The following is a 27,232-nucleotide window of genomic DNA, read 5'->3' on the forward strand; positions in this document are numbered from 1 at the left end:
AAAGGGCGGTAAGATTGCCAATATAAGAGGAGAGAGGGGAAGAGCAACTGGATGTCCAGTAAGAGAAACGAGATTTCCAGTATTGGTGGTGGGGTGGGAAAGGGTGGGTGCAACCATGAACAACAGGGTGCCATTTTAAGGAGCAGAGGATACAAGTAAAAATTATTTTAGAGCAAAATACGAAATATGTATACACATGTAGCCAAGAAACAAGGTTAGTCATTTTAGGGGCAGAACAAACAAGAAATGAATTATTTTAGAGAATAGATGAGTTTGAATGAATGAGGTGATTAAAAACAAGAGAAATTCTTAGCTGTGCAAATTTTTGAGTGTCATCAAACAGCCAAACACTTGGAATAAACTAATGAAAGTCTGAGAGGTGGGGGAACAGGTGTGGAAGCAACAGCTGGAAATGGATGAAGATGGCACACTTTGCCCTAAGGGAGTAAGAGAAATAGCAGTGAGTAGCCACTGCAACCAGGAACAAGAGAGATACAGACAGGAAAGAAATTATTTTAGAGAACAGAACGAAATATGTAATCAAGAAACAAGGGAAGGGGTTATTTTAGAGGGAGAACTAATCATGCATTATTTTGTAGCTTTGAGATTTTGATGGTAACTGTTAATTTTTAGGAGAATATTGTAGTGTTGGTGCTCAAAGCCAGATCTGGCCAGTTTGAACATAAAACAGGTAAAATATTTTGGCCATATATGGCTGGTTTGAATGCTAAAGGATTGAGCTCAAAGTCTGCATTTTTGAAGGTCAAGGGTAAGTTGAGACCATCAATCCCAATATTTGACTGGTAATTTATTTTATCAATCCTGAAAGGATGAAAAGCAAAGTTGACATTGGTGAAAGTTGAACCCAGGATATTTACTGGAACAACAAATACTGTAAAGCATTTTCTCTAGTTGTCTATTCTACTAGATCAATACCTCACTGATAAGGATACAATTAATAACAATCATTTTAACAACTGGCACAGGACCTAAAATTTGGAGGAGAGGGTACTAGTCTATTACATTGACCCTGAAAGTATGAAAGGCAAAGTTAACCTCAGCAGAATTTGAACTTGGAACATGAAGATGGATGAAATGCCACTAAACGTTTTGTCCAACAACAGTATTCTACCAGCTCGCCACCTAAATAATATTAATGATAATAAAATGATTTATTATAGTTCAGTGTGCATGTTTGACAGAGTGTAAGCATCTTGAGAGAAAAGTTAGGCATAAGAGAAATCAGATGTGGTGTACAAGAGAGACGACTGCGCTGGTATGGTCATGTTATGTGTATGGACGAGGACAGTTGTGTAAAGAAGTGCTGATCTCGAACTGTGGAGGGAACATGTCGTAGAGGTAGACATAGGACAAGGTGGTGGAGCATGATCTTCGAACTTTGAACCTCACAGAGGCAATGACTGGAGACCAAGATCTTTGGCGATGTGCTGTGCTTGAGAGGGCCCATCAAGCCAAGTGCACCCATGCTGGTGGCATGTGAAGAACGTCTTTTGAATGTTGGTCCTCACAGAGGCAGAGTGGCTGAGTTCCTTTCGAGCGTTGGGTCTAACGGAGGCAAAGTGGCTGAGTTCCTTTCAAGTGTTGGGCCTCACGAAGGCAATGACTAAGACCTTTGGCATTATATTGTGCTTGAGAAGAAAACCCATCAAGCTGAGCAAAATCACAGTCGTAGCAGATACCAGTGTCACGCAAACTGGCACCTGTGATAGTGGCACGTAAACACAGCCTGGTGTCACGCAAATGGCACCCGAGCCGGTGGCACATAAAATCCCCCATTACACTCTCAGAGTGGTTGGCGTTAGGAAAGGCATCCAGCCGTAGGAAACCATGCCAAATCAGACTGGAGTCTGGTGCCAACCCATGCCAGCATAGACAACAGACGTTTGATGATGAACTTTCAGATTTTATAAAGAACTGAAAATGAGAAAAATATCAAGAATCAAGATTTTTCATAAAGCCTGAAAATAACTGATAATCAAAAGCCTTAAAATGACTGATAATCAGTGTCTCAAAAGAAAGTTACAACCTAATAAACAATTTAAAACCAATCGTTAGCAAGAGTAGTTTCCCCTGATCTGAAACTTTCACTCTAATTTCAGCAGAGTGGTTAATAGTCTTTCGACAATACAATACATTGAATAACTATTTCAGAATACACATCGTATTTTAATGTAATTACAGGAATCCCCAACATTCTGAAAGCATTGTCTTCCTGAAAATGTAGCCATAACATTAAGTTTCATATCACAAAACATATTTTCCCATTTTATAAACAAACTTTGGAAGCGTCAAATGTGTTTAGTATTGTACAGACAAGAAAGTAAATTTCAAAAGGAGTATAGCCATGAAAACAGCAGAAAGATTGGATATTTTACCCTTATAAGATGGAAAAAAAGTTGCCAACAGATGGCTAAGAGATTCGAACCCATACCCCTCAGATACCGGCTGAGTACTCTTCAATTAAGCTAAATGGCTTGATTGACTCCATATAACATACACTGGCCAAAATAAGTTTAAGACCAATGGTAATAATTCTATTCCTTCATTAATATATTTTTAACAATACTGTATAAAATTATTTTATTTTTTACAGTCTATGTAGTATTTTCTTCTCTTTCGAATGATATAGGTATAATATATCTTTCTACAATTTGAATAATTGTAATGCACAATTAATTCAATTGATGCAAATTAATAAACCAAATGGGTGGTCATATGGCTGGTAATACTGTAGTTTTGTTTAATAATCAAGCATTGTTATACATTAATTCACTATGGGAAAGTGTCATAACATCAGCCCAGTTACTAGATCAACGATTATGTTGCTTCATCAGCAAAACGTGTCCTTCATGAACATTAGCAAGCAATTAGGATGCAGCAAAATGGCTTGTGTTCAAGTATGGAAGCTTTGCCAAGCCACTGGTCAATACAAAGATCAGCAAAGAATGGGTGCTCCGAGAAAAACAACAGTACAGATGGATCAACGAATTCATAGGCTCTCTGAAGGTAACTGAATGCTAACAGCAGTGGACATTTGCAAGCAATTATCTGATGAAACTGACATCAGCTTTATGCCACAAACTGTCAGAAGCCACCTAAAAGAATTTGGACTGTTCAGCCAGATCACTCGAAAGAAGCCGATAATTTCTGAGATGAACTGGCAGAAGTGGATCAAGTTTGCTAAAAGCCATATTGAATGAACAGTGGAATACTTGTCAAAAGTTCTTTAGAGTGACGAATCCCACTTCTCCATTTTCTGAATCAGACGATGGAAAGACTTATGTTAGATGCTGTCCAACTGAAGAATTCCATCCTGAGTCTCTCAAGAAAATGGCACAAGTGGGAGGTGGGGAGCTAATGGTGTGGGCCACGTTCAGCAGCTTAGGTGTTGGTCCAAATGTTAAGGTTGATGGCAGATTGAACAGTGCAGACTATCTGCAATTAGTAAATGAAAATGTGCTGCCATATTTAAATAATCAGATGCCACCAGCATTTATTTTACAGCAGGACAATTATCCCATTCATAAGGCTAGGAAAGCTTTGCAACATTTTGAGCACAATAACATGGGGCCTGTGCAGAGCCCAGATTTGAATCTGATAGAAAATTTATGAAATTATGTTGCTAAAAGAGCTCATGCTAAAAAAAAGCAACAAATTTGTCCCAATTATATAATTTTATTGAAGAAATATGGCAGCACATACCAAGTGATTTTTGTGCTCATTTGTCAAACTCCCATGTCCTACCATTGTAAGGCCATAATTGAAATTAATGGCTATGGAACTAGATACTAATAATAAATTTTTGTTCATTGATCATTTGTGCCATAAATTTTCAATTTAAACAAAATAATGTTGGTACAGTCTTAAACTTATTTTGCCAACAATTTTTAACCATTTGAAGTAATTGCACATTAAAATTATTCAAATTGTAGAAAGATATATTTTACCTATATCATTCGAAAGAGAAAAAAATTCTACATAGACTGTAAAAAGTAAAATAATTTTATACAGTTTTGTTAAAAATAAGTTAATGAAGGAATAGAACTGTCATCATCGGTCTTAAACTTATTTTGGCCAGTGGAGGAGTCAATTAAAAAATCAGTTACATGTTATGAAATTCTACAATACAAGATTTTCAGAGATACAATGCCTCCATAACACAAGGGATGCTGTACCATTAAATCTGACATGATTGACATTACTAAACATGAGGTGAATATCCAGAGAGTTTATATACATTTAGATACATACAGTTGATTGATAATAAATTAATAGGTTAAACTAAAACAACTTAGAACTTCAATCTTATCTTCTATTACAAAATATTTCCATCTCAACTTTCAAGAACTTTTACAATAAAATTTACACCATTACTTTTACATTGAAGGCTCTTGACTGTCACACACTACACTTAAACAAACTGCAATGTACTTTCATCCTACCCCTAAACTTTCTTCTTCACATACTCATGCCAAGTTTCTACAATATAACAGCTTGTCTAAAAGGTATATAATTTATTCAATTATTCACTAAAGATACATTAATTTTCATTAAAATTTCTCCTTAAAATCATTGAAGAGTATCTGGTGTTTCCTATCAATTATCTTCAAATAACACAGCTAGAATAAGACAGCTCCACTCACATATTTACTTGCAAATACTTTTCTTCTATTTTATTTTTTTTATATAACCCATTTTATACAATTTTGTTAAAGATAAGTTAATGAAGGAATAGAACTGTCATCATTAGTCTTAAACTTATTTTGGCCAGTGGAGGAGTCAATTAAAAAAATCAGTTACATGTTATGGAATCCTAAAATACAATACAAGATTTTCAACTAATAATGTTGAACAAATGTAATATATTGCAATATATCATGGGCAGATCCAACTTAGTTGAGCCCAAGACAGCAAATGAAGTAACAATAATTGTATATTAATGATTCAAGTAAATTGTTTGTTAGAAAGAGAGACAGAGAGTAGCTGTGAGATTAAAGACAAGAGTTCAAAATTTTTTACAACTAGTGTATAATTCTATTAGACATATATCAGCTTATGTCTATTGATCTGGTTAAAAGATACTTGCAATAGTGTTTCAGTACAATGATAAGCATTAAGAAGCTAAAACATTTGTTTGAAATATCTATAAGTGAGTGTAAAAATTATCAGACCCAACTCATGCTGATTAAAAAGAACAAAAGTAAAAACAGTTTATAAAACTTCTTAAACTTTCACCAATATAATTAGCATTAAATGCTTCAAGTCAATAGTATAGTTGCAATCAGAATAGAAAAGATTTTCCTAACAGTATACAACACACACACACCCATTGCTTTACCTTGCTTGCTGGAACTCAGAACTCCAAACTTCATAAAGGGTTAACTTGCCACTGTTTTTGAAACTGCGTACACTGGAGCTGAAACAAAATGAAAATCCAGAGCATGATGTTAAGAAGCTAAAGAAATGTAAACATATTCTCATAAAAAACAAAAATTGATAATTATAATGAATTTACAATGATTCATTTCACCATTTGACATGTTTAGTAAAGTACTCACAACACTATTAAGTCACTTCTCACAAACAAGACAATTCACCCTTCAATATGGTGATAGTAACCACAGGGCATAGGGCCAGCAACTTGTCATTAGGGAAAGAAGTAACTATAATATTATTTGAAAGTCATCCTTGAATTATTCAAACAATTGGAGGCAGTTTCTTTTCAGTCCCTCAATCCCTTATGCGCACGCGTGCATGCGTGTGTGTGTGTGTGTGTGTGTGTGAATTCTATCTTGTCACTCTTAGTGCTACTGGTAACATGTAACCCAGTACAACATGTTGCATTGTAGCATGATTGGGCCATCAAAGACTAAACTTACAACCCTACCAAGCTGCTTGCTAAGGGCAGTGGCTTTCATTAGATACTCAGTAGGATAAAAATAAAACCTGTCGAAGGATGGATGTACTCAGGAGAGGCAAGGGCTATCCAACAAATGGGAATGAGAGATGCTCTAGTCTATGTTTAGACAGCTCGCTAAGAAAATAAAATTCTGAAACAACACCCACCTCATTGCAAAGCTAGAGATCTTGTTCTTGCTGGTTTCTGGACTATTTGGCTTTGAAGATGAGAGTTTTAGTGGTATTGTGTTGTGTAAACTACTTCGGCTTTAAATTTCAGCATGGGCATTGCTAATAGCCATTGTCTTTAACACGTCTAGGAAAAGATAATTTGTCAGTAATGGTCATACTTGTCTACAAGTTGACAGCCACCGAGAGAGAGAGAAAGTGTGTGTGTGTGTGTGTGCGCGTGCATATGTGTGCATGTATTTATGCTTACATTAGTACAATACACACACACATGCCTGCACAATATACATTTGTACAAAAGTGCAGTAGGCAGTATTGCTGTCAATTCTGTCAACATATTGTTCAGGCCTTCATGTCTTCAAAACTGTGTGGAATATGTGATCCCTTACTTGATAAACAGGTGAGTTAGCATCACAATTTTACAATTTAAATTTATTTTTAAGTCTCAAAATTAATAGTATACATGTATGAATTTTCTCACCTCACAGAGACATAATACTAATACATATATTTAAAATATGTGTATATAAGATACACTGTACATATATTTAGTTTTAAATATCTTACTTTAAACAACCAGATATTTTATGGAGGGCTTCAATATAGTTTCGCATTTTGTTTTTAAAAGTTTCCTTGGAATCCAATTTTATGCTGAAATTTCTCTGCAGAAGGATTATCTGTGAAAATGTAACAGCATATTAATCCATCAATATTGTCACATAACAGAAACAAAATATATACCAAGAAATTAAAATAACCATAAAATCATAAATATGAAACAATTTAACAACCAATGAATACAATGATATAATAATCTACTTACAAATATTAATGAAGAAATAGGATGTGAAAGTAAATTACACAAATTCCTTATAATTTCTGTGAAACTGAACAATGATGTAACTGAAAATCGGTTTCAAAGGATTCATCCTAGATTCACAAAACCTTATATTTTTCTTAGTTTGTTAAACTCACCAGTACAGATTTTATTTAAGAATAGGTTTACAAGCACTGTATTAATTTCACCCTTCAGTATTCAGATTACTCTGTCAAATGTAATACTTATCTATTCACTTTGTTTTTGAATTAATCATGTTTTATTGCATAGCTTTGAGATTTCCATTTTGTGATTGCTATTTTTAGAATATCAGTGTAGAGAAGTGGAAGAGGCCAGATCAAGCTGGTTTGAACATAGAACAGGTAGAATATTTGAGTTAGATATGGCTCCAGGGGAAGAAACTAGAAGTAGTTGATGGCTTCCGCTACTTAGACAACCGAGTTAGTAGTGGGGGTGGATGCTCTGAGAGTGTTACCACTAGAATAAGAATAGCCTGGGCAAAGTTTAGAAAGCTTCTACTCCTACTGGTGACAAAGGGCTTCTCGCTCAGAGTGAAAGGTAGATTGTATGATGCATGTGTGTGAACTGCCATGCTTCACGGCAGTGAAACAAGGTCCGTGACTGTGGAGGACATGCGTAGGCTCAAAAGAAATGAAGCTAGCATGATCCACTGGATGTGTAATGTCAGTGTGCACTCACGGCAGAGTGTAAGTACCCTGAGAGAAATGTTGGATATAAGAATCATCAGATGTGGTGTGCAAGAGAGACGTTTGCGCTGGTATGGTCATGTACTACAGATGGATGAGGAGAGCTGTGTGAAGAAGTGTCACTCGCAAACAGTTGAAGGAATCCGGGGTAGAGGAAGACCCAGGAAGACATGGGATGAGGTAGTAAAGCATGACCTTCGAATCTTGGGCTTCACAGAGGCAATGATGAAAGATCAAAACCTCTGGAGATATGCTGTGACTGCGAAGACCCGGCAAATAAAGTGAGTTCACGGCTGTATCCTACACCAGTTTCGCATAACCAGCACCAGCCCACTCAAAAGTAATTTGGATTGTAGGGTGACCTGCTGTGCTTGAGGAGACCTATTGAGTCAAGTACATCAACATCAAAATAGAAATCAAATGGAAATTGTAGTTGTGATACCCATGCCAGTGGCACGTAAAAGGCACCATCTGAACATGGCTGATGCCAGCACCATCTTAACTGGCTTCCGTGCCGGTGGCACGTAAAAAGCACCAACCGATCATGGCCATTGCCAGTCTCCTCTGGCCCCTGTACTGGTGGCACATAAAAAGCACCCACTACACTCACGGAGTGGTTGGCGCTAGGAAGGGCATCCAGCTGTAGAAACACTGCCAGATCAGACTGGAACCTGGTGCAGCCTCCTGACTTCCCAGACCCCAGTCAAATCATCCAACCCATGCTAGCATGGAAAACGGACGTTAAACAATGATGATGATGATGGCTGGTTTAAACCTTTAGTGTTCAGACTGGTAAAAACCAGCTGAAAATAATTCCCCTTTATTTGTTTGAACTGGCCAAATCTAGCTGTGTCTAATTCCTCTGAACTTAGTGAAAGTGATTTCCTTGACAGAGTGATACTGTCAAGGAAATCACTTTCACTAAGTTCACTGTCACTCTCAGGGTCAGAATCTGATGCGCAGGTTTCATCTTCAAGTTCTTCTTCCAGAATATTCACCAACTGACGGAGTATCACTTCACCCTCTGTCCACTTCGACTTCATGATTCTAGCTTCCATTGTCCATCCATGTCCTTCATCTCAAGGCTTTACAATGTTTGCAAGCTTCCATATCCCGGTTGGGAAGTTGCTTCGCCGAACATGTTGCTCATGGACATTTCTACATGGGAGTAGAGAAGCAAGATCAAATTGCTTAGATTTTGTGAAATCATCCTTCCCACCACACTCTGCTCACAAGGTTGTGAACCACAATGTATTCACCTTTTTTGTCCTTTTGTGACCATACAGCACATGTGAACCTCTCCAGTTCTTTCATTACCTCCTTATCAACTTCTCAAGACTCCCCTAACTTAGAGAATGCTTTCTAGAATGATTCACCTGTTTCAATGACTTTCAGTCCCTTCATTTTCCTCCTTCCCTTTGAAGGCACAGGTACTATATCATCTTCTGTGGTCATTTGCAGTGATTCAATGAAAGATTCCAAAGTACCATTTGCTAGATTTTGCCTTACTTCTATTCGACACATTCAGCAATATGTACAAAACATTATGTAAAAGTGCAGAAATATCTCACATTCCACAGGGTAAACACTACTTCTATTCAATTTTTTTTCTACTTCTAGTATTAAAAAACACATGTAAACTTTTGTTTTGATTAATTTTCAATAAAAAAAAAACGCTATATGGTCTTGGTGATAAATAAAATCTGTGGATGTGAGCTATTATAGGTAAAGGTCAAAGTTCATGACCTTTTGACCTCTGATGACTTTTTTACGGAATAAATTTGCTTATCATTTGCATGAACTTGTAGATCTTGACCTGACAATCATTTTTAAGTGCTCATTTGAAATATTTTGATGAAGAGTGGCAAAGCCAGAGCTATCTGAATTTTCCATACCCCTAATTTTCTGCCTCCAGGTGTAAAAGTGGGTGTGGTCAAAAAGTCCATGGTGATTGTCTTCCATCCCAATTTTTTTTGCTGGCAACATTAATTTTCTGACTTGTTAGACCCAGGACTACATGAAAATACCCCTTAAAGTAAATCACAAGGGCAGGGTGGGGTGAACCATGACCCCACTAGCCCATGGCCTATAAAGGGTTAAATGTTGAATGAGTGATTTCACAACACCAGGTGAATTTGGAAGCACCACTTCTGGCCTCAGATAAAAATGTAACTTTATTCATCAAGTCTTCAGGAGGCCATAGCATTTAACAAATAGCAATCCACTTCAAGTGAATGAAACTTATAACATTTAGTGTCCTCCTGTTACTGACAGTAATAAGCTATGTGCCTAACTAAACTGAGTTGTCGTACATTAAATGTCTGTATGAATAATACAGCTCAAGGATAATAGTGACCCTTAACTGGAAAGAACAGCAACTAAATATCTCCGCCAGCTGTAACTCGCACTATCAATGGATTAACATTCTCTTATTTTTATTTTAACAGGGTCTGGGAACCAATGCGTAGTAGCAGTCTGCATATAAAATCCTTGGATATTTAAGAAATGAAAAGTGTATCCTACCTCACCATCATCCTGCACATCCACTTCTTCATCAACAAACCCATCGAAATTGATCTGAAATACCATTTAAAGAGAAAATTAATTGTAATAACAATAACAACAATTATATTAATAATAACTAGCTGGACCCGTGAAAAATTCACGGAAAATATAAATAGTGTAAGCATCTGTAAATTGTGTACTGGTGCCATGAGAAATGTTTCTATATTCTGACAGTTAAAAGCGGCAGGCTGGCAGAATCGTTAGCACGCCGGGTGAAATGCTTAGTGATATTTTGTCTGTCTTTACGTTCTAAGTTCAAATTCTGCCTAGGTCAACTTTGCCTTTCATCCTTTCGGAGTCAATAAATTAAGTACCAGTTGCGTACTGGGGTTGATCTCATCAACTGCCCCCTTCCCCCCAAAAAAATTTCAGGACTTGTGCCTATAGTAGAAAAGTATATTTATTTCTTTATTGCCCGCAGAGCAATGAATTTAATATTTTTTTTAATGCTTTCATCCATTACTTGATACAAGAAAAATGAAATTGAAAAAATACTGACCAAAACAGAGAAATTGTAACTTAACAAAAAATATAGAGAGAGAAAGAAAAGGTTGTATTCGAAAGCCAAAAGATGTATTTTAGCTGAGGTGTAATTTTATAATTAAAACAAATTCAGAATTTAAATTTCAGAACATAAGACTTAACATGTTATCAGGTGTATGGCTGAATTCAAATGGATAGAAGACCTAAGACAAGTGTGTGTATGTGTGGGTGTGGCTGGGCCTTTAATAGCCAGGGATCAATTTCAGTTCAATCGTAGAAAGGAATTCAAATACCTATCAGCCACTCCTTCTTTCTCTCTCCCTTGCTCGATGCACACCTCAAATTTAAGTATCTTAATCCTCTCATTAAGATCGTTGCTCCTTCAGTGGCCCAGTAGGCATGGGTGTTGAGAAGTAGTAATACAACACATAGGTGGTGGTTTCAAATCTCTTCCAGAAATTACAAGAGATCTAGTTAAAAATTTTCATTTAAGCAACAAAATTTCTTTCAATAGTTTCTTTCTCTCAAGTACGTAAGAAAAACAAATTGGCATATTAATATTATTGATAATAATGAATGAATCACGACGGTGGTGGTGGTGTTGGTGGTTTCTTACATTGGAACTCTCATCTTTCTCTTCAATTAATAAAGAAGTTAATCTTGCAGAAGTTAATGAGAGACTAGCCCAAGAAGAAAATCTCTATTCTCAAACCATTTAACTGTATCCAGCAAGCAACTTCTTTTACCAAATTCACTAAGACCATCCTCTTTTCCCTGCTATAAGAAGAATTAGGTTGGTCCTCACAAGATAGCAGCTGTTCAACATAAACCCACAAATGAGTAATGCATGGACACAGAACAAGTGCATGCAGGATACTTTTGTCGCTCTGTACACAAAGAAGTTTGTGTGCTAGAGGTTCCAACGGAGCTACATCCAAAGAGTTTATCCCAAACAAGCAATGCTTCCCTCCCTTGTCAGAATGCTACAAAACCAAGGACTTTTGAAAATTATAATTCCCAATTTGATAGTTAAGGTCCCAAATTTGTAGGAGAGAAGCATCTTAAATAAAACTTTGTAAATTTCTGTTAGATATTTACATTTTATTGAATGAATCATAATTTTCTGTTCCATACAAATCTGGAGTGATTAATTGCAAAAGTCAGTCTTAGTGAATACTATAACCAAAACAGCCTGGTTCCAAATAACATGCATAGTATTTCCTACTTACTCAACCTGAATGTTTGAATTTACTACATTTTCTTCATGGTATGACTCTACTTGACCCAGACAAGTTAAGATTACTCAAGAACCACTAATTCTTCACAACCACTCTACCTATCCACTTCACTGTCTTTCTAATTTTGGTAGATAGGTTTAACACTATAAGGAATGAATAACTAGAATGACAGGTATACTTCTTACTGTTTTCTTCTGTGTCCAATTCATAGTGGTGTGACTGAATGAAAGAAGAGTATCAGTAGAAAATTTCTCCCAACAGAGACTTGTCAGCAAATAGAACAGATGTTAAAACCATAAGTAATGCTCTGAGAGGTCACCCTAAAGCTTGTACATAACCTTGTATATTTACATTCATGACCATCTGGCAAGAAAGAGATGTTTGCATGCATTATATGACCGGAAAGTTATCTCACCTAATTGCAGACAAATATTCTAGTCCTTTGTTAAGATGATGTCTATTAACCTTGCAAAGTTTTCTATTTGACACTACTCAACCAAAAGCACACCAACAAATAGAAACACCATTTCAGCTACCTTGTCTGTTTCCAGTTTCACACTGCATAAATACAAAACTTTCCAGATACATTTTCATGATCCACCTGCATCACAGGTAGAGTCACTATAGACTAAAATGGAAAATGTTCTTAATCAAATTCCTTTCATTACTCCCAAATATTCTGCTTTCATGCCAGCTCTCATCTTCCTATACTCTTTAATTGCTCTCTCTGTTTAGGTATCTATTCCAGCTTACAGAATGCCACAAGCGTGCCCTTATGCCTTTCTGTCTCTGCAAATTACTAACCTACTTCTTTTATTTTCAAATCAATTGATATGGAAATAATTATAAAGAACCACTTCCTTCATCATCTTGAATTTCTTTCTGCTAGATCCACTGGAGATATGCTTTCATTTATCATGTATTACTAGTTTCTTGTCCTTGAAAACATTAGTGAAAGCCTTACTGTTAGATCAGAAATCCTTCGTTTCTTACAAAGTAGTCTATTTATGGACACTTTAGTTTTTAACCTGATGGATTAGAAGTGTCCTGTCAGGCTACAACTTCCAAAGCATGTCAACTGGATTCTACATTTCACATTCTATCAATTTTTTTCAGGCTTCCTAATTTGTTTAGGTTTCCCTAACAAGCTTTTCAGTGTTACATTTAACTACAGAAACTTCTACTAATCTTCACTTTTTAATAATCTGTGGTACACAAGTTTCATCCACAATACAACCTCAACACTGCAAGATAGATATGCACTGCTTCTCTAAACAAAAGCACTGTAAGTATCTTCCTATAGGAACATGGCAACCTAGTCTCTTTTAACAGCACCCAGGCACTCATCACACATATAAAGGAAATAGTCTTATAATGCTATATTATTCTTCATCAGAAACAACAGAACTAAACCTTCAAAGTCACTGCAATCACACACCTATAGCATTGCTAAAACTCTAACTCAATGCCAAGGTTTCTTTTCACAGTCAGTAGATACTTTAGCCCTGATCAGTATTTTTCCCCACTCTATAAACTCAAGAGTAAATCCTTGTATCTCTGAGATAGTAGAAACACTCAGAGATGTCTATCCAGTATACTGCAATCACTAACCCAACAATGTGTTGTCTCATCTACTGCAACTTAACCTCCTTCTGCTTTTGTGACTCACTCAACAAACATCACACAAAACACTTTTCTGAATCCATTCTCTCGAACTCCCTCTTTACCATCTTTTCCCAACAATTATCAATCTACAGAGTTTCAAACATCAAGTTTTCCACTTCACAAATGTGGAAAGGCCTGTAAAAGTTACTGGCACCACCACCTTCAACTAAATCTTTTGAAAGAGTAACATGCACAGCTTTGCATCCTTAATTTCAACTTCCTATAACTTCTAATGTCGCTCCCCCATGAAATATTGACCCCCTTAAACTTCTCAAACAATTCCACATGGCCATCCAAAAGATATCATCATAGATCACAAGCACATTTTTTACAATGCAGAAAATAAAGCTTATAAATAGTTCATATTACTCTGTTCTCCAGTCTGTCAACCAGACTTGACAGTCGATACAGTTGTGTAGATAGAGTGGTCTGTGAAACGTTTCCACCAACTGAAAATAGAGAGAAAACATAACAGAAAATATTTCCAACAATAGTAGCAAAGAAATGACAGACATTTCAGAAACGAATATTTGTTTCAAATTTTGGCTCAAGTTCTGGGAGTAGAGGATAAGTCACTTACATCAACCCCAGTGCTCAACTGCTACTTATTTTATCAACCCCAAAAGAATGAAAGGTAAAGTTGACCTCAGTGGAATTTGAACTCAGAATATAAAGAAGGATGAAATGTTACTACGCATTCTGCCTGGCATGCTAACATTTCTGCCAGCTCGCTGTATATTTCAGAAAACAAATATTAATATTTAATATCTAGAATAGTTACATTTATCTCCTGCTAATATTTATATCTATTGCCTAGTACTTTTTAATTCTAACCCAACCAGTACTTTTATTGAACCTCTTCTAAAATGTATGTACAACTGAGCTAATAGACATATCTAACCTCTTATAATAGACAGTAGCTTGGCAGAGTTATTGAAGTGTTAGAATACTTTTTCTGCCTTTGTTCCAGCACTCTACACTCAAAGCTCAAATTCCAATAGGGGATCAAATAAAATACCAGTTTGCACAGCAATGGATTTGTGAAATTGTTAGTGTCAAACAACATGCCTTGTGGTGTCTGCTCCTTTCCTTAGCATTCTGGTTTCAGATTTCACCTTGGGGTAGACAGCCAAGGCTTATTACTCTATCCACATCATATGTGGCCAGTATGACTAGGTAGACCTATAACCAAGGTAGATTAACTGGCATGGCATACTGAAACTTCATTTAGTGGATCAAAAATGTATTTATGGAATGGAAGCCAAGGAGAGAGGGAGGAATGGACAAACAGACAGACAGACAGATGAAACACTCCTAATATTAGTTTCAAATTTTGGCACTAAGCCAGCAATTTTGAGTGAGGGAGTTGGTTAATTACATTAACCCCAGTGCTCAAATGGTACTTATTTTATCAACCACACAAAGATGAAAGGCAAAGTCAACTTCACAGAAATTTGAACTCAGAACATAAAGACAGATGAAATGCCACTAAGCATTTTGCCCAGTGTGCTAACGATTCTGCTAGCTCACTGGTATATACACTCCTAATACTGACATCTATCAACGTTCTACACAAATCTTGAATGGATAACTTACCAACCAGCCAACATATATGTTTCTGCACTATGATAATAGATAATATGGTTGTAAATAACTTTAAATTATCCACTTTGTTGTACAAGCATAGCTTGGATGATTTCAGTAAATAGAGGAATTTAACTACTTTGCTGGAAACTAAATAGTTGATATTTCCCTGGCTAGTGATAATCAGGTTCACAAACTCAATTCAGTTACTTACCTAGAAACACAGTACAATAGTCATAGAAAGGATTGAGCTTGTGACTCTGTAGTCATTAGTTCCATTAAGTATACAACATTAACTAATAAAAGATTCTAGAAGATATGTGTTTTGTTATGACAATCTTATTAAAGCAGGAAGTTGTGGCTTACATTCTGTCTCAGTTACATTGCTGCTAGATGAGGGATTTGGCATTGACATCTGGCGCCTTGCTCTTCTGGCTACACGACCGGGGACAATAGCTGTGTTTACTACCTTTGAAGGAGTATCCATCATGACTGGAACAATATCTTCACTGAAAATAGAATACACAATCTTCATATATATATATATATAAGTCTAAATAGTATATGACTTATACCTCAATATACTACATACCCTATCAGTAATTTACCATTTACAATCTCTCTGTATTCCACAGCCTAGTACACAATTATGATACAGTTCAGTCTGCCATCATTATACCATATAATAAATAAGTGCTTCAGAATTGTCAACTATTTCAAGTATCTTATTCCAATAATTTTTCTTTGTACATGTAGAGTTCTGAAATTTTATAGATTCCCCTCTGAATTTGGTCAGCTAAGGCAACTTCTTTTCAATCACTATGGAAACTGTTAGAGCTAGAAAACACTGAGTGGAATAATTTTTTATTGAATTTTCATTTAGTTAATTGAGGATAGTCATAAGTCACAGATAAGGAGTTGACTTTATAATCAAGTTTGCAAGTTCCCTTCCACTGCATGACACTTTGGACAAGTGTTTTCTGGCATAGCCTCAAGCTGATCAATGCCTTACGAATGAAACTCATATACATTTGTGTATTCAGGCTAAATGTAATGAGGTTTTTTATAACTCCTTTTTCAAGAACAGCTTGATGTATTGGTGAACAGTCAATGGTATTGGTGAGCATAAAGATTAAAGCTGTTGTCGAAAAAAGCTACCTGGCAAGGAAGACTGGGTGTCAACTGAATATAGGAAAAGAGTTACCCATGTCATAATGATTTGCACCGGGTGTCAAAATGCCAGCATCATGACTGCTGCTCAATACCCTGTGAACACTGTGAAGGCTCTAAGACATGACATGGACATCGTGAAAATTAAGTTCCCCAAAACTGTGATGGTCTCTGGGTGTTTCCAGTGAGGGTGATGTCATGACACCCCACATCTTTGAACAGGGCACTAGGTTCATTTCAGATAGATATGTGAAACTGCTGGAGACTGTGATCAAACCCTGGATGAAGATGGTTACTGCTGGAAGGTCACATGTGAGGCAACAGAATTTGGCTCCTTGCCATACCTCCAGAAAGAGTCAGAAATGGTTGTCAGAGAATATCTACGACTTTACCAGCCCCAATTTCTGGCTTCCTAACTCCCACAATTGTAATCCCATGGATTATTTATGTTTGGGGTGCAGTTGAGAAAAATACCACCCACTCTGCCTACAACACCAAGGCTGAGCTGGTGGCCAAGAACAAGGTGTTCAAAGATCATCCCAGGGACAAAGTGTGGAACATGTGTGCCAGGTGCTGGAGCCATGGTAGAAGATGAGGGGAGTAAACTATTATCTCCTAACCATATATATCAAGTTGATATTTTTTGATTTTTTTAAATACTTTTATTTTTAGATGAGATAGTGTTTTCTTTTATGCAAACTGTCACATTTTGCCTGAACACCACATGCGTGCGTGTATGTTAAAATCTAACTGGAGCCTACGGGTCATTTGGCCAGGGTTTATCCTATATTTTTCTCCATTATTTGCTACAGTCACCTCATCCCGCCCACTCACCCAGTCCAAGCTTCTATATCACCACACCTATCTTCACCATCCTCAATGTCCCTTGAGGACATGGCCCAACACATCCTTGCCATCATATTTCTCATCCTTACTCCCTATATCTTACTCTGCAACTCACTTCTCTTTGCTTTTCAACTGGGTATCCATGTATCTACTCTATAGCAAGACACCTATGTCTATCCTCTCTTCACCTTAAATCTTTCAACTGACCCAAAGCCACATACCCTCAATACTACTCTCCACTCTCCCAGTCAAGGGCTACTTGTCTCACAAGGTACTTCGTGATCCTGTTGGTTCTGGTGCCAAGTAAAAAGCACTGGTGATAGTACCATGTAAGAAGTACAAGTGCTGGTGTCACATCAAAAGCACTGGAGATGGTACTATGTAAAAAGCACCCAGTACACTCTGTAAAATGGTTGGCATTAGGAAGTGTATTCAGCCATAGAAACCATGCCCAAACAGATTATGAAACCAGACAGAAATAGTTTTCTTTTTTTTTTCACTAATAATTTCAACCCTTTACTTCATCGTCATCATTTACCATCATCCATGCTGGAATGTGTTGGATGGTTTGACAAAATCCAATGAGCCAGAGGACTGCATAGGGCTCCAATATCTGCTTTAGTATGGTTTCTAAAGCTGGATGCTCTTCCTAATGCCAACCACTTTACAAAGTGGACTGGGTGCCTTTTTGCGGCACCAGCACAAGTGAAGTCATCAAGTAACTTTCAAGACAAACAAAAAAGCCCTATCAAGTTGGGGGGTCATACAGACATCCATTAAGCTCTGAAGACAGCATCCAAGTTGCTCTCAAAAGTTTTAATTTTGAGGTTATATCAAAAATGAAGTTGCATTATTTTTCTCAAACCTGAAATGGAAAAATGTTTTGAATGAAATTCTTCAAGTTTTTAACTCCTTTTATTTTGTTTGTGTGCTGTTCTTACATCAGTCATCATCATCATTTAACATCCATTGTTCATGCTGACATGGGTTGGACAGTTTGACTAGAGCTGGAAAGCAGGGGAGATGCATCAGACTCCAGTCTGATTTAGCATGGTTTCTATGGCTACATGCCCTCCCTAACACCAACCACTTTACAAAATGTGTTGGGCGCTTTTACATGGCACCACACAGGCACTTTTATGTGGCACCACCACAAGTGAGACCAGTCTTAATACTTTAACATCAGTATGTTTGAATTTTTTTATTTCTTTATATTAATTGATCCAATAAAAATTGTCTTGCAAAATATATTTTTTTAGATTATATGAAACAATTTTAAGTGCAGTAGACATGTTTTTTTTCACTTTGAAGATTGGGGAAAGTTCACTTTACTCAAAATGTTTTAGGGAATACCTTAAAAAAAAGATCTTCAATGAAATGTGCACATGGGTGTATGTGCATGTGTGCGAGAGAGAGCATGGGTGTGTGTGCATGCATGTGTGTGTGTTCATGTGTATGTCCTTATCTCTAATCCTAGAGAACTTTTAAGAATCAGTGTCTTTAACTCCAGTTTCATGGCATTAAGAAGCTGAGAGATTTACTTCTCCTATGCTAGGTTGCCAGTCTATCACAGGTTACATTTCCAGATTATCTGGTATCTATTCCCAGTAGCTATGGATTAACAAGCATCTGAACTGAGATGCATGTTTATCCATCAGAACAACAAGGACCATCTAGCCATATAGGGATGACAGATGACTTACACAGTGACTTTGTTAAAAGTAAAGATGAGATGTGCTCTGTCAATCTCACTCTCTCATCCATGACTATCTTCAATCATGTGGGAAGACCAGGTCAAGATGACAGAGGATGGAGACAGATGCAACAGCTGACCTAGATGTCTTACTTGCCTCATCTTAGTCTCTGCACTCCACAGTGCATTGCTGCAGTCACCTTCTCTTCCATTGAACCATTAATGATTCTTCCACACAATCCACCAGATTCAGTCTGCGATACATAGAATAAAATATACTGTACAAATGAAAAATAAAATGCTTACAGTGCATTTGCACTCAAGATGTATGAATCATCATCATCAGCATTATAATTTAATGTCCGTTTTCCATGCTGGTATGGGTTAGATAGTCTGAATGGGACTGATAAGCTGGAGAGCTGCACCAGGCTCCAGTCATCTATTTTGACTTGATTTCTGTGGCTGAATGCCCTTCATAATGCCAACCATTTAACAGAGTGTACTGGGTGTTTTTTTACATGTCACCAGTACAGGTGCCATCTGTAGTTCAATAGTATATTCACTCTGCCATTGCATTTCTATATGTTTTAATGTATCAAATCAAGTAGTACTCTTCCTAAAGAAACACAAGATTGTAATAGAACTTAAACCCATGGTCTAATGTTTACTTATGTGAAATTTAGAAGAGTTTACTTTCTAAACTCCAAGCAAAAACTGAAAAGCAAAATTGGAAGTTTTGCTCCCATACCTGAAAGTAAAACACAGACTAGAAGTTAATTTAATAACTTACTTTTGTTCTCTAGCTTGTTCATCTAAAGCATCAGAAGCATTCTCCATCGCTCGTTGAACAGCAGTAAACTGATTCAGAATCTCATGCAGTAAAAATCTGGTCACAAACTGTTCCTTTCGAGATGAGTCTTTGTATGTCTGAAATCATAATGAATAGAGTTTTTGTAAGAGACCTTTATCTTCATTACGGTTCATGAAGTCATAAACATGAATGATCAGCAAAACTACTTTTTTTGTCAACAATTTATATATTTCCTCTCCCTGCTAACTTAATCAAATGAAAAAAATCATTTCTTTAACTTCATGCTTCCATGCACACATCGACGATTTCTGTAACAAGGTTTATTTTTTATTACGTAATGTGTTTGTGTGTGTGAGACAGACAGACAGGCACATACATAGAGATGCATTTCCTCGATTTTAAGTGATCGGGTGCCAACCTCTCAGTTTAAAAAGTTGTAATATCCTATCCCATCCTTGATTTTGTGTTGTGTTTCAGTTATTTCCCTGACAACCCTATCGATAAAGACAAAGAAATATGTACCGCAGGACCATATTCAATGTGATTCAGTACTGAGATATATTCTAAGACAGTAAGGTAAATAATTAATCCAACGAGAGTTATCTCCCTTATCTAATTCAGCATTCTAAAAAATGACTGAAGTTCTAAACCAATGCAAGAAGCACATCTAGATGACATCGTCATCATTTAATGTCTGCTTTCCATGCTGGCTTTGAGCTGGACGGTTTGACATCGAGTTGGTCAGCTGGGAGCTGTACAGACTCCATTTGCCTGTTGTGGCATGGTTTCTACAGCTGGATGCCCTTCCTAATGCCAGCCACTTAATAGAGTGTGTTGGGTGCTTTTTACATGTCACTGGCACAGGTATGCTTACCCAGCACTAGCATGGGCACGTTTACACAGCACCATCACGGTTGTTTCTTATGCAGCATCAGTATCTGAAAAGACAAGCTTGTATGTATGGAAGATGATGATTTTACTTAGCTTGACGTGTAGCTTGACATGTCTTATCAAGAACAGCAAATCACCACATCTCCTGGTCCCTTGTCATTTCCTCAGTGAGGCCCAACCTTTCTCACCACTCTGTCCCATGTCTTCCTGGGTCTACCCCTTCCTCAGGTACCCTCCACAATTAGAGCTCGGCACTTCTTTACACAGCTGTCTTCATCTATACACATCACATGACCAAACCAGTGCAGTCTTCTCTCTTGCACACAACATCTGATGTGTCTTATACCCAGTTTTCCTCTTAAATCATTTACACTCTGTCATGCATGCACACTGACATTAGCCATCCAGCAAAGCTTGCTAGCTTCATTTCTTTCAAGCCTTTGCAAGTCCTCTTTAGTCAAAGCCCATGTTTCACTGCCATGTAACAGCTGTACATACACAGGCATCAAACAATCTGTCTTTCACTCTGAGGGAGAGGCCCTTAGTTACAAACAAAGGTAGCTCCTCTCTGAACTTAGCCCAGCCTGTTTTTACATAATGATAATGAGCCTATTGTATACAGTTGTCTACTAATTATTTTAAAGCTAGTCCACTTGAGACCAAGCTTACTAAAGTGCTCATATTTACATTAAAAGCTCCACTAAAATTTCATCATATCATGAATTAAATTTTGAAATTTGAACAGGTCAATACCACACAAAATCTCAAGATACTCCAGTATCTTGATGATAAGGAAAATTAATTGAAGCATAAATGCAGCCACAACATAAAGAGTTTACACTATGTTAAGATAGATCTATAACTATTTTAATATACATACGACTTGACAAAGCTAAACTGGGTTTCAGTACTATAAGCAAAAATGTAAAATGATGAGAGCCATTTGAAGAGAAATATTACTATTACTCAGCTCACTAAGAAACAGAGTCATTCCTTTCTATCCTTCTGGCCAAAACGAAAAATTACCATATTTGGAAACAGTTGAGGGCTGGCAACAAGAAGGGCAGCCCACCATAAAAAGTTTGCCTCAACAAATTCTATCTAACCCAATGCATGGAAAACTAAACATTAAAACGGTGTGTGTGTGTGAGAGAGAGAGAGAGAGAGAGAGAGAGAGAGAGTCACATCATCATTGTTTCAACATCTCCATGTATGTGTGGGACAGACTGCTTTTTACTAAGGCAAATTTTCTCGGGCAGGATGCTTTTCCTATATAATGTTTCAAAAACAGAACATGAAAAAAGTACCAGAGTGTCATATATTCAACAATTCTAATTTAATATGTTAATTAAATGTTTTTGATAACATTGTTGAGTGTAATGAACCTAAAGCCACATGATTACAAGGCAGCATTTTAAGGACACAACTACATCTTGGCCTGCAGGGCCACAGCCACACAGAGGCACTGCTTTGAAGGGCTTTAGTGAAACAAATCAACCCCAGTACTTGTTATTTTAAAGTCTGGTACTTATTCTAATAGGATCTTTTGCTGAACTGTCAAGTTATTGAGATATAAACAAACAACACTGGTTTTCAAGCAGCTAGAGACAAACACACACACACACACACACACACACACACACACACACACACACACACACACACACACACACATATATATCATTAACATCATCATCATTTAGCATCTGTTATCCATGCTAGCAATGGGTTGGATGGTTTGATTGAAACTGGTAAGCCAGAGAACTGTACCAGGCTCCAGTCTGTTCTGGCTTGGTTTCTACATCTGGATATTGAGATATATATATATATATATATATATGAACATCATCATCATCATTTAACATTCAACTTCCATGCATGCATGGGTAGGACAGGAACCAGCCAGGTAAAAGACTACTCCAAGCTGTTGTGTCTGTTTTGGCAAGGTTTTTACAACTGAATGCCCTTCCTTACACCAACTGCTCTGCAATGTAGACTCAGAGACATGGCACCAACACAGGCGAGGTCAGTTTTGACGTGATTTTTACAGCTGGATGCCCTTCCAAATACCAACCACTTCACAGTGTGGACTGAATGTTTTTTATGTGGCACCAGCACTAGCAGGGTCACCAAGTAATTTGCAAGACATGAAATTTTGAGATTGGTGGGGAGCATTGGAGGAAGAGATCTTATATCAGATGGTAAAAGGTTAGAGAGTGACAAAGAAATAGAGGCAGAAACAGGTGTCTTGCTATAGAAGTACATGGTTAGCCGGTGAGAGAGAGAGAAAGAGAAGGAGAGGAAGAAAGAGAGGGGAGAGAGAGGTACAAGAAAGAGGACAGAAACAGGTGTGCTGATGTAAAGGAGATACTAGGTTACCTAGCCAGAAAGAAAAGCAAGAGAAGAATCGCCACATCAATATGGCTGTTCAATATTACTACTGTTTAATACCAGGCAGATCTTCCACTAGCTGGCTATAGGTGCAGCCTCACCCAGTATATATTGCAAGCAAGAAAGTAAACCCCCACCACCCTCTAGCAGACAACAGGATCATGAGACCAACTCAGCTTGAAGCTAGTTTTACTTATCCTCAGTTGCAAACAGAGAGATGGCCAGAATCCTCTTCAGGAAGCAATACATAGAAAACAAAGCAACCATATATATATATATATATATATATATATGCTTTTTCTATTATAATTGAAACACGTAAAATTTTAAAAAGTAGAAAGAAGTATCTTTGTAATGAATAATATTGGGTTGGCAAGAAAGTAATTTCGGTTTTTTAATGTCATTTTTGTCCATACAATAAATGAACTTTAATCAATTATATATTTTCCATTTTGTTCAATGACCTTTTGCCATCTTTCTGGCAACTTCATGATTCTGTGCTCATAGAACTTCTGGTCCTTATCAGTCAAAAACTGAAACAAGTGCAATTTCAGGTCACCATCATTATTGAAAGTTTTACCATTCAAAGAATTTTGCAAACAGATTCAATTATGGCTTTGATTCAGTAATCATCATCTTCAGTAGGGCGACCAAAATGTTGATCATCTTTGAGTGAAAAATCTCCAGAATGGAATCTTTTAAACCATTTCTGACATGTGCATTCTGTTAAGCAATCAACACCATAAACTTCACATATCTCTTTGTGAGCCTCAACACCTTTTTTGCCTTTAAGGAAATAAAAAAACAAAATATGGCGAAAACATTCGTTTTTGCACTCCATGTTAAAATTGACATTGAATTAACAGCTGTAAACAAAATTACGCACAATTTGCTTCTAAAGTAAACTAAACGTAATGGCTTTCAAATGTCAAAAGGAAAAAATCATAACATTGACAAAAGTTATTCAAAAAGATCATAACACTATTTGTGAAAAACGAAATTACTTTCTTGCCAACCCACTATAATCAATGTTTGAAACAATAATTTTGTGCAGATTTAATATGATCTGCATTCAACTAATTAGCCACTAACTAGGTGCTTAATTTCCCAGGCAATGCTAGGTATTCTTCTACATATTTAATACACAAATAATTTTAAAAACTAACAAGAAATAATTATGTAGAGAAGAAAAAAATCTATGAATGACTAATATGTTATTTTCATTTTTTAAGCAAGCACGAGACAACAGCAGATATTTTTGTCTTATTTGACCTCATCAAAATAATATCAGCTTCATAATACTTTTATCAACACTTTTACTGTAAAAATTAAGATATATCACTCAAAATTTCATTACTCTTCACTGCAGAAAGTACTTTTCTAAACCAATCTATCTTTTGTTGAGGAATGTCATGTTTGAAACTATTTTTTGTGAAGATATGTTAAGTTTACTGAGGTAACACGACTTGCAGAAAATACCACCATCTTAAAGAGTCCATTAAACATCATCATCCCAGATACCATCAAATTTAATTTCACAGTTAAAGGATCAAAGATTTTACCCAATCCTTCCTAATCCAGGTAGAAAACATCTGGAATTCTTGTTCTGATCTACAGATGTTGATCTCTGGAAGTTCAAACTGAACATCAACAGCATCAATCATTACATTTTGTTTGGTTAACCAGTGGTTCTCAACCAAAGTCCATATGGCCCTGGATGTCCATAATAAGGTTTTTGGGGGTCCACACAACAAAATGGTATATTGGGGATCCACAGTAGCATTTTAAGGGCCCCTGAAAAAATTTTGTTTTAGATGTATGTATTGCAAGAAATGGCTAGATTTGTTTCTCTAATGTTCAACCTGTACAAGTTAATATGTGAAAATCAAAATAGGAATTTTAAAATCTGTTTCTATAAAACTAGTTTTTAAACACTGAATAGCTATGGGAATCCATCAGAATAAAATAGTAATCAAAAGGGTTCATAGATTTAAAAAATGGTTGAGAACCCCTGGATAAGACCAATAAAGGGCATAAGTGTTTGCCCTGCTCTTCTGACAAATTGAAAAGGAAAAAGAAAAGAAAAATGTGTTTCTTCATTTCAATAAAAGTAAACAAAGTAATATCCTTTTCCTTAAATTCAAAGACAAAGCCATGTGGTGTGTTATATTCATCCCCAAGATATTCTCAATCAAGAAACACAAAAAGTAGCTTATTTGGAGGAGAGTTTCAAATAATTCTTTTTTTTATCTTTTATTGTTTTACTTGCTTCAGCCATTGGATTGTAACCATGCTAGAGTACCACCTTGAAGAGTTTTAGTGAAACAGAACGAACCCAGTACTCATTTTTTAAGTCTGATATTTATTGTATTGATCTTTTATACCAAACTGCTAAATTACTAGATGTAAACAAAACACCACTAGTTGTCAACTGGTGGGATGGGACAAACACAGGCACAAAGACACATACAACAGGCTTCCACACAGTTTCCATCCACAAGACATTGGTCAGACTGTTATGGAACAAGACACTTGCTCAAGGTGTTGCACTGAACTCAAAATCACATGATTGCAAAGTGAACTTTTTAACCTCACAGTCATGCCTGCACCTAAATTAGAAATTATTATCATTAAAACAAAAGCCTAAATAACATATTATTTTAAATAAGTGCAGATAGTAACAGCAAATTAAACCAGTGCAAGAAAATCAACTCAAACATCAAAATGACTCACCTGATATAAAATTCAATATTTCAATCATAAAACCATGCAAAATTAAATTTTGCTTTCTAGAATCTTCTTTTTCTTTTACTGAATCTTCTGTTTCCTCTTTTTTTTTTTAATATTACTGTTCAAAAATAAATTGTTTCTAATTTATAAAATAATTTTTATTTTTAAATTACATAATTTTTTCATGTTCTTGTGACAAGTGTTCTTGAGGAAGAGATAGGCCCAAACAATAATCCACTCGTGATTTTTCAACAAAACTAGTTTCTGCCACTTCAGCCACTACCTCAGTTGGAAATTATGATCTCACATCTTTCCTATAGCCGCTCACTAATATATGGCAATGCTCCTCATCAAAAGTAACTGTGGTTACTCTTGCCCTGAAGCTTGATCATTACATCAATCACATTTTCTAACCATTCCTATAACCAGGTTTACATAAATATGACAATTTCATACAATGGTAGGATGCTAAAAAGTAGACTATGGAAGTAAGTTAAGCTGGTGAAAGGACTTTTAAGTCACTAATGACTCACAGATATCCAGTTTACTATCACTTACAAATTCCTTAAATAAATTTGAACTAATCTCCTGAAGCTGAGACAACAAATTTATTCCTCTGTGTGGAAGACAGATAAATTACAAAATCGTTGACTTACTTGAGAGGTAGAAAATAAGACACTGGTCATATTGGAGTTGAGGTCATCAAGTACAGCATAAATATCTTTAAACGCTCCAAGATGTAAAGAGAAGTAAGCACAGAGCTCTTCCGTATCAATGTTACTGAAAAATACATATTATAAAATTCTCATAAAATGATGATGAAAGTGAATTAGATACAAAATCCATTCCATTTCAAGATTAAAGTATTGTTTGAATATTAACATTTAAAGTAAAAGTAATATTACAAAGATTACATAAAATGAAATGAAAGTTATATTGTAAAAGATTGAAAAGTTTATCCCTAAAAAATTTATTAAAGAATTATTGTATATTTATAGAATAAGATAAACATTGTATATCTATAGACTAAATCAAATATCCAAATCTAAATTTTACTAATATTTAAAGCAGTTCTTTTCATAGCTAAAACAATATTATTAAACACTACAACACAGGACTCAAATACTGCTTACATAGTTATAATGGTAGCTAACAAAAGATCTATGTGGCGAGCCAATCTGCAAAAAATAGCTGCCAGAACTTCCTCAAAACACAACCACCAACTTAAGAAATAGTCCATTAAACAACATCATCTCTTAAAGAGATGGTCATGGCTAAAATACCTTTGATTATATGTTTTCTCAATTAGGTTTGACCTAGGGTTAAACAATAACATTTGAATTATTACTCCCACCACAAAAAAAAAAGTGGTTTGTGAAACAGAATCACTTCAATTAATGACCCAATCGTGAAGATATTTTATCTTTCTCTCTCTCTCTCTCCCTCTTTCACACACACACACACGCACACACACACACACATACATTGCAATAATGAATACATGTTAAGGGC

At 36.2% G+C, this 27,232-nt stretch overlaps 1 protein-coding gene across 2 annotated transcripts in view; it reads right to left on the bottom strand.

Moving 5' to 3' along the window:
- The window catches only part of LOC106870831 (N-terminal EF-hand calcium-binding protein 1), a 116,602-nt gene that overhangs the window by 10,651 nt on the left and 78,719 nt on the right, over positions 1 to 27,232 (bottom strand). For both annotated transcript variants that reach the window (XM_014917055.2, XM_052970315.1), the window contains exons 4-10: positions 26,377 to 26,500; positions 19,688 to 19,824; positions 15,555 to 15,697; positions 13,974 to 14,053; positions 10,177 to 10,230; positions 6,676 to 6,785; positions 5,360 to 5,437 (exon numbers count right to left, since the gene is read on the bottom strand). In XM_014917055.2, coding sequence (XP_014772541.1) covers positions 5,360 to 5,437; positions 6,676 to 6,785; positions 10,177 to 10,230; positions 13,974 to 14,053; positions 15,555 to 15,697; positions 19,688 to 19,824; positions 26,377 to 26,500 — 726 coding nt within the window. The remainder of the gene's footprint in view (positions 1 to 5,359; positions 5,438 to 6,675; positions 6,786 to 10,176; positions 10,231 to 13,973; positions 14,054 to 15,554; positions 15,698 to 19,687; positions 19,825 to 26,376; positions 26,501 to 27,232) is intronic.

Source organism: Octopus bimaculoides, chromosome 1 (assembly GCF_001194135.2).
Source record: "Octopus bimaculoides isolate UCB-OBI-ISO-001 chromosome 1, ASM119413v2, whole genome shotgun sequence".
Classification (NCBI taxonomy): Eukaryota; Metazoa; Mollusca; class Cephalopoda; order Octopoda; family Octopodidae; genus Octopus; species Octopus bimaculoides.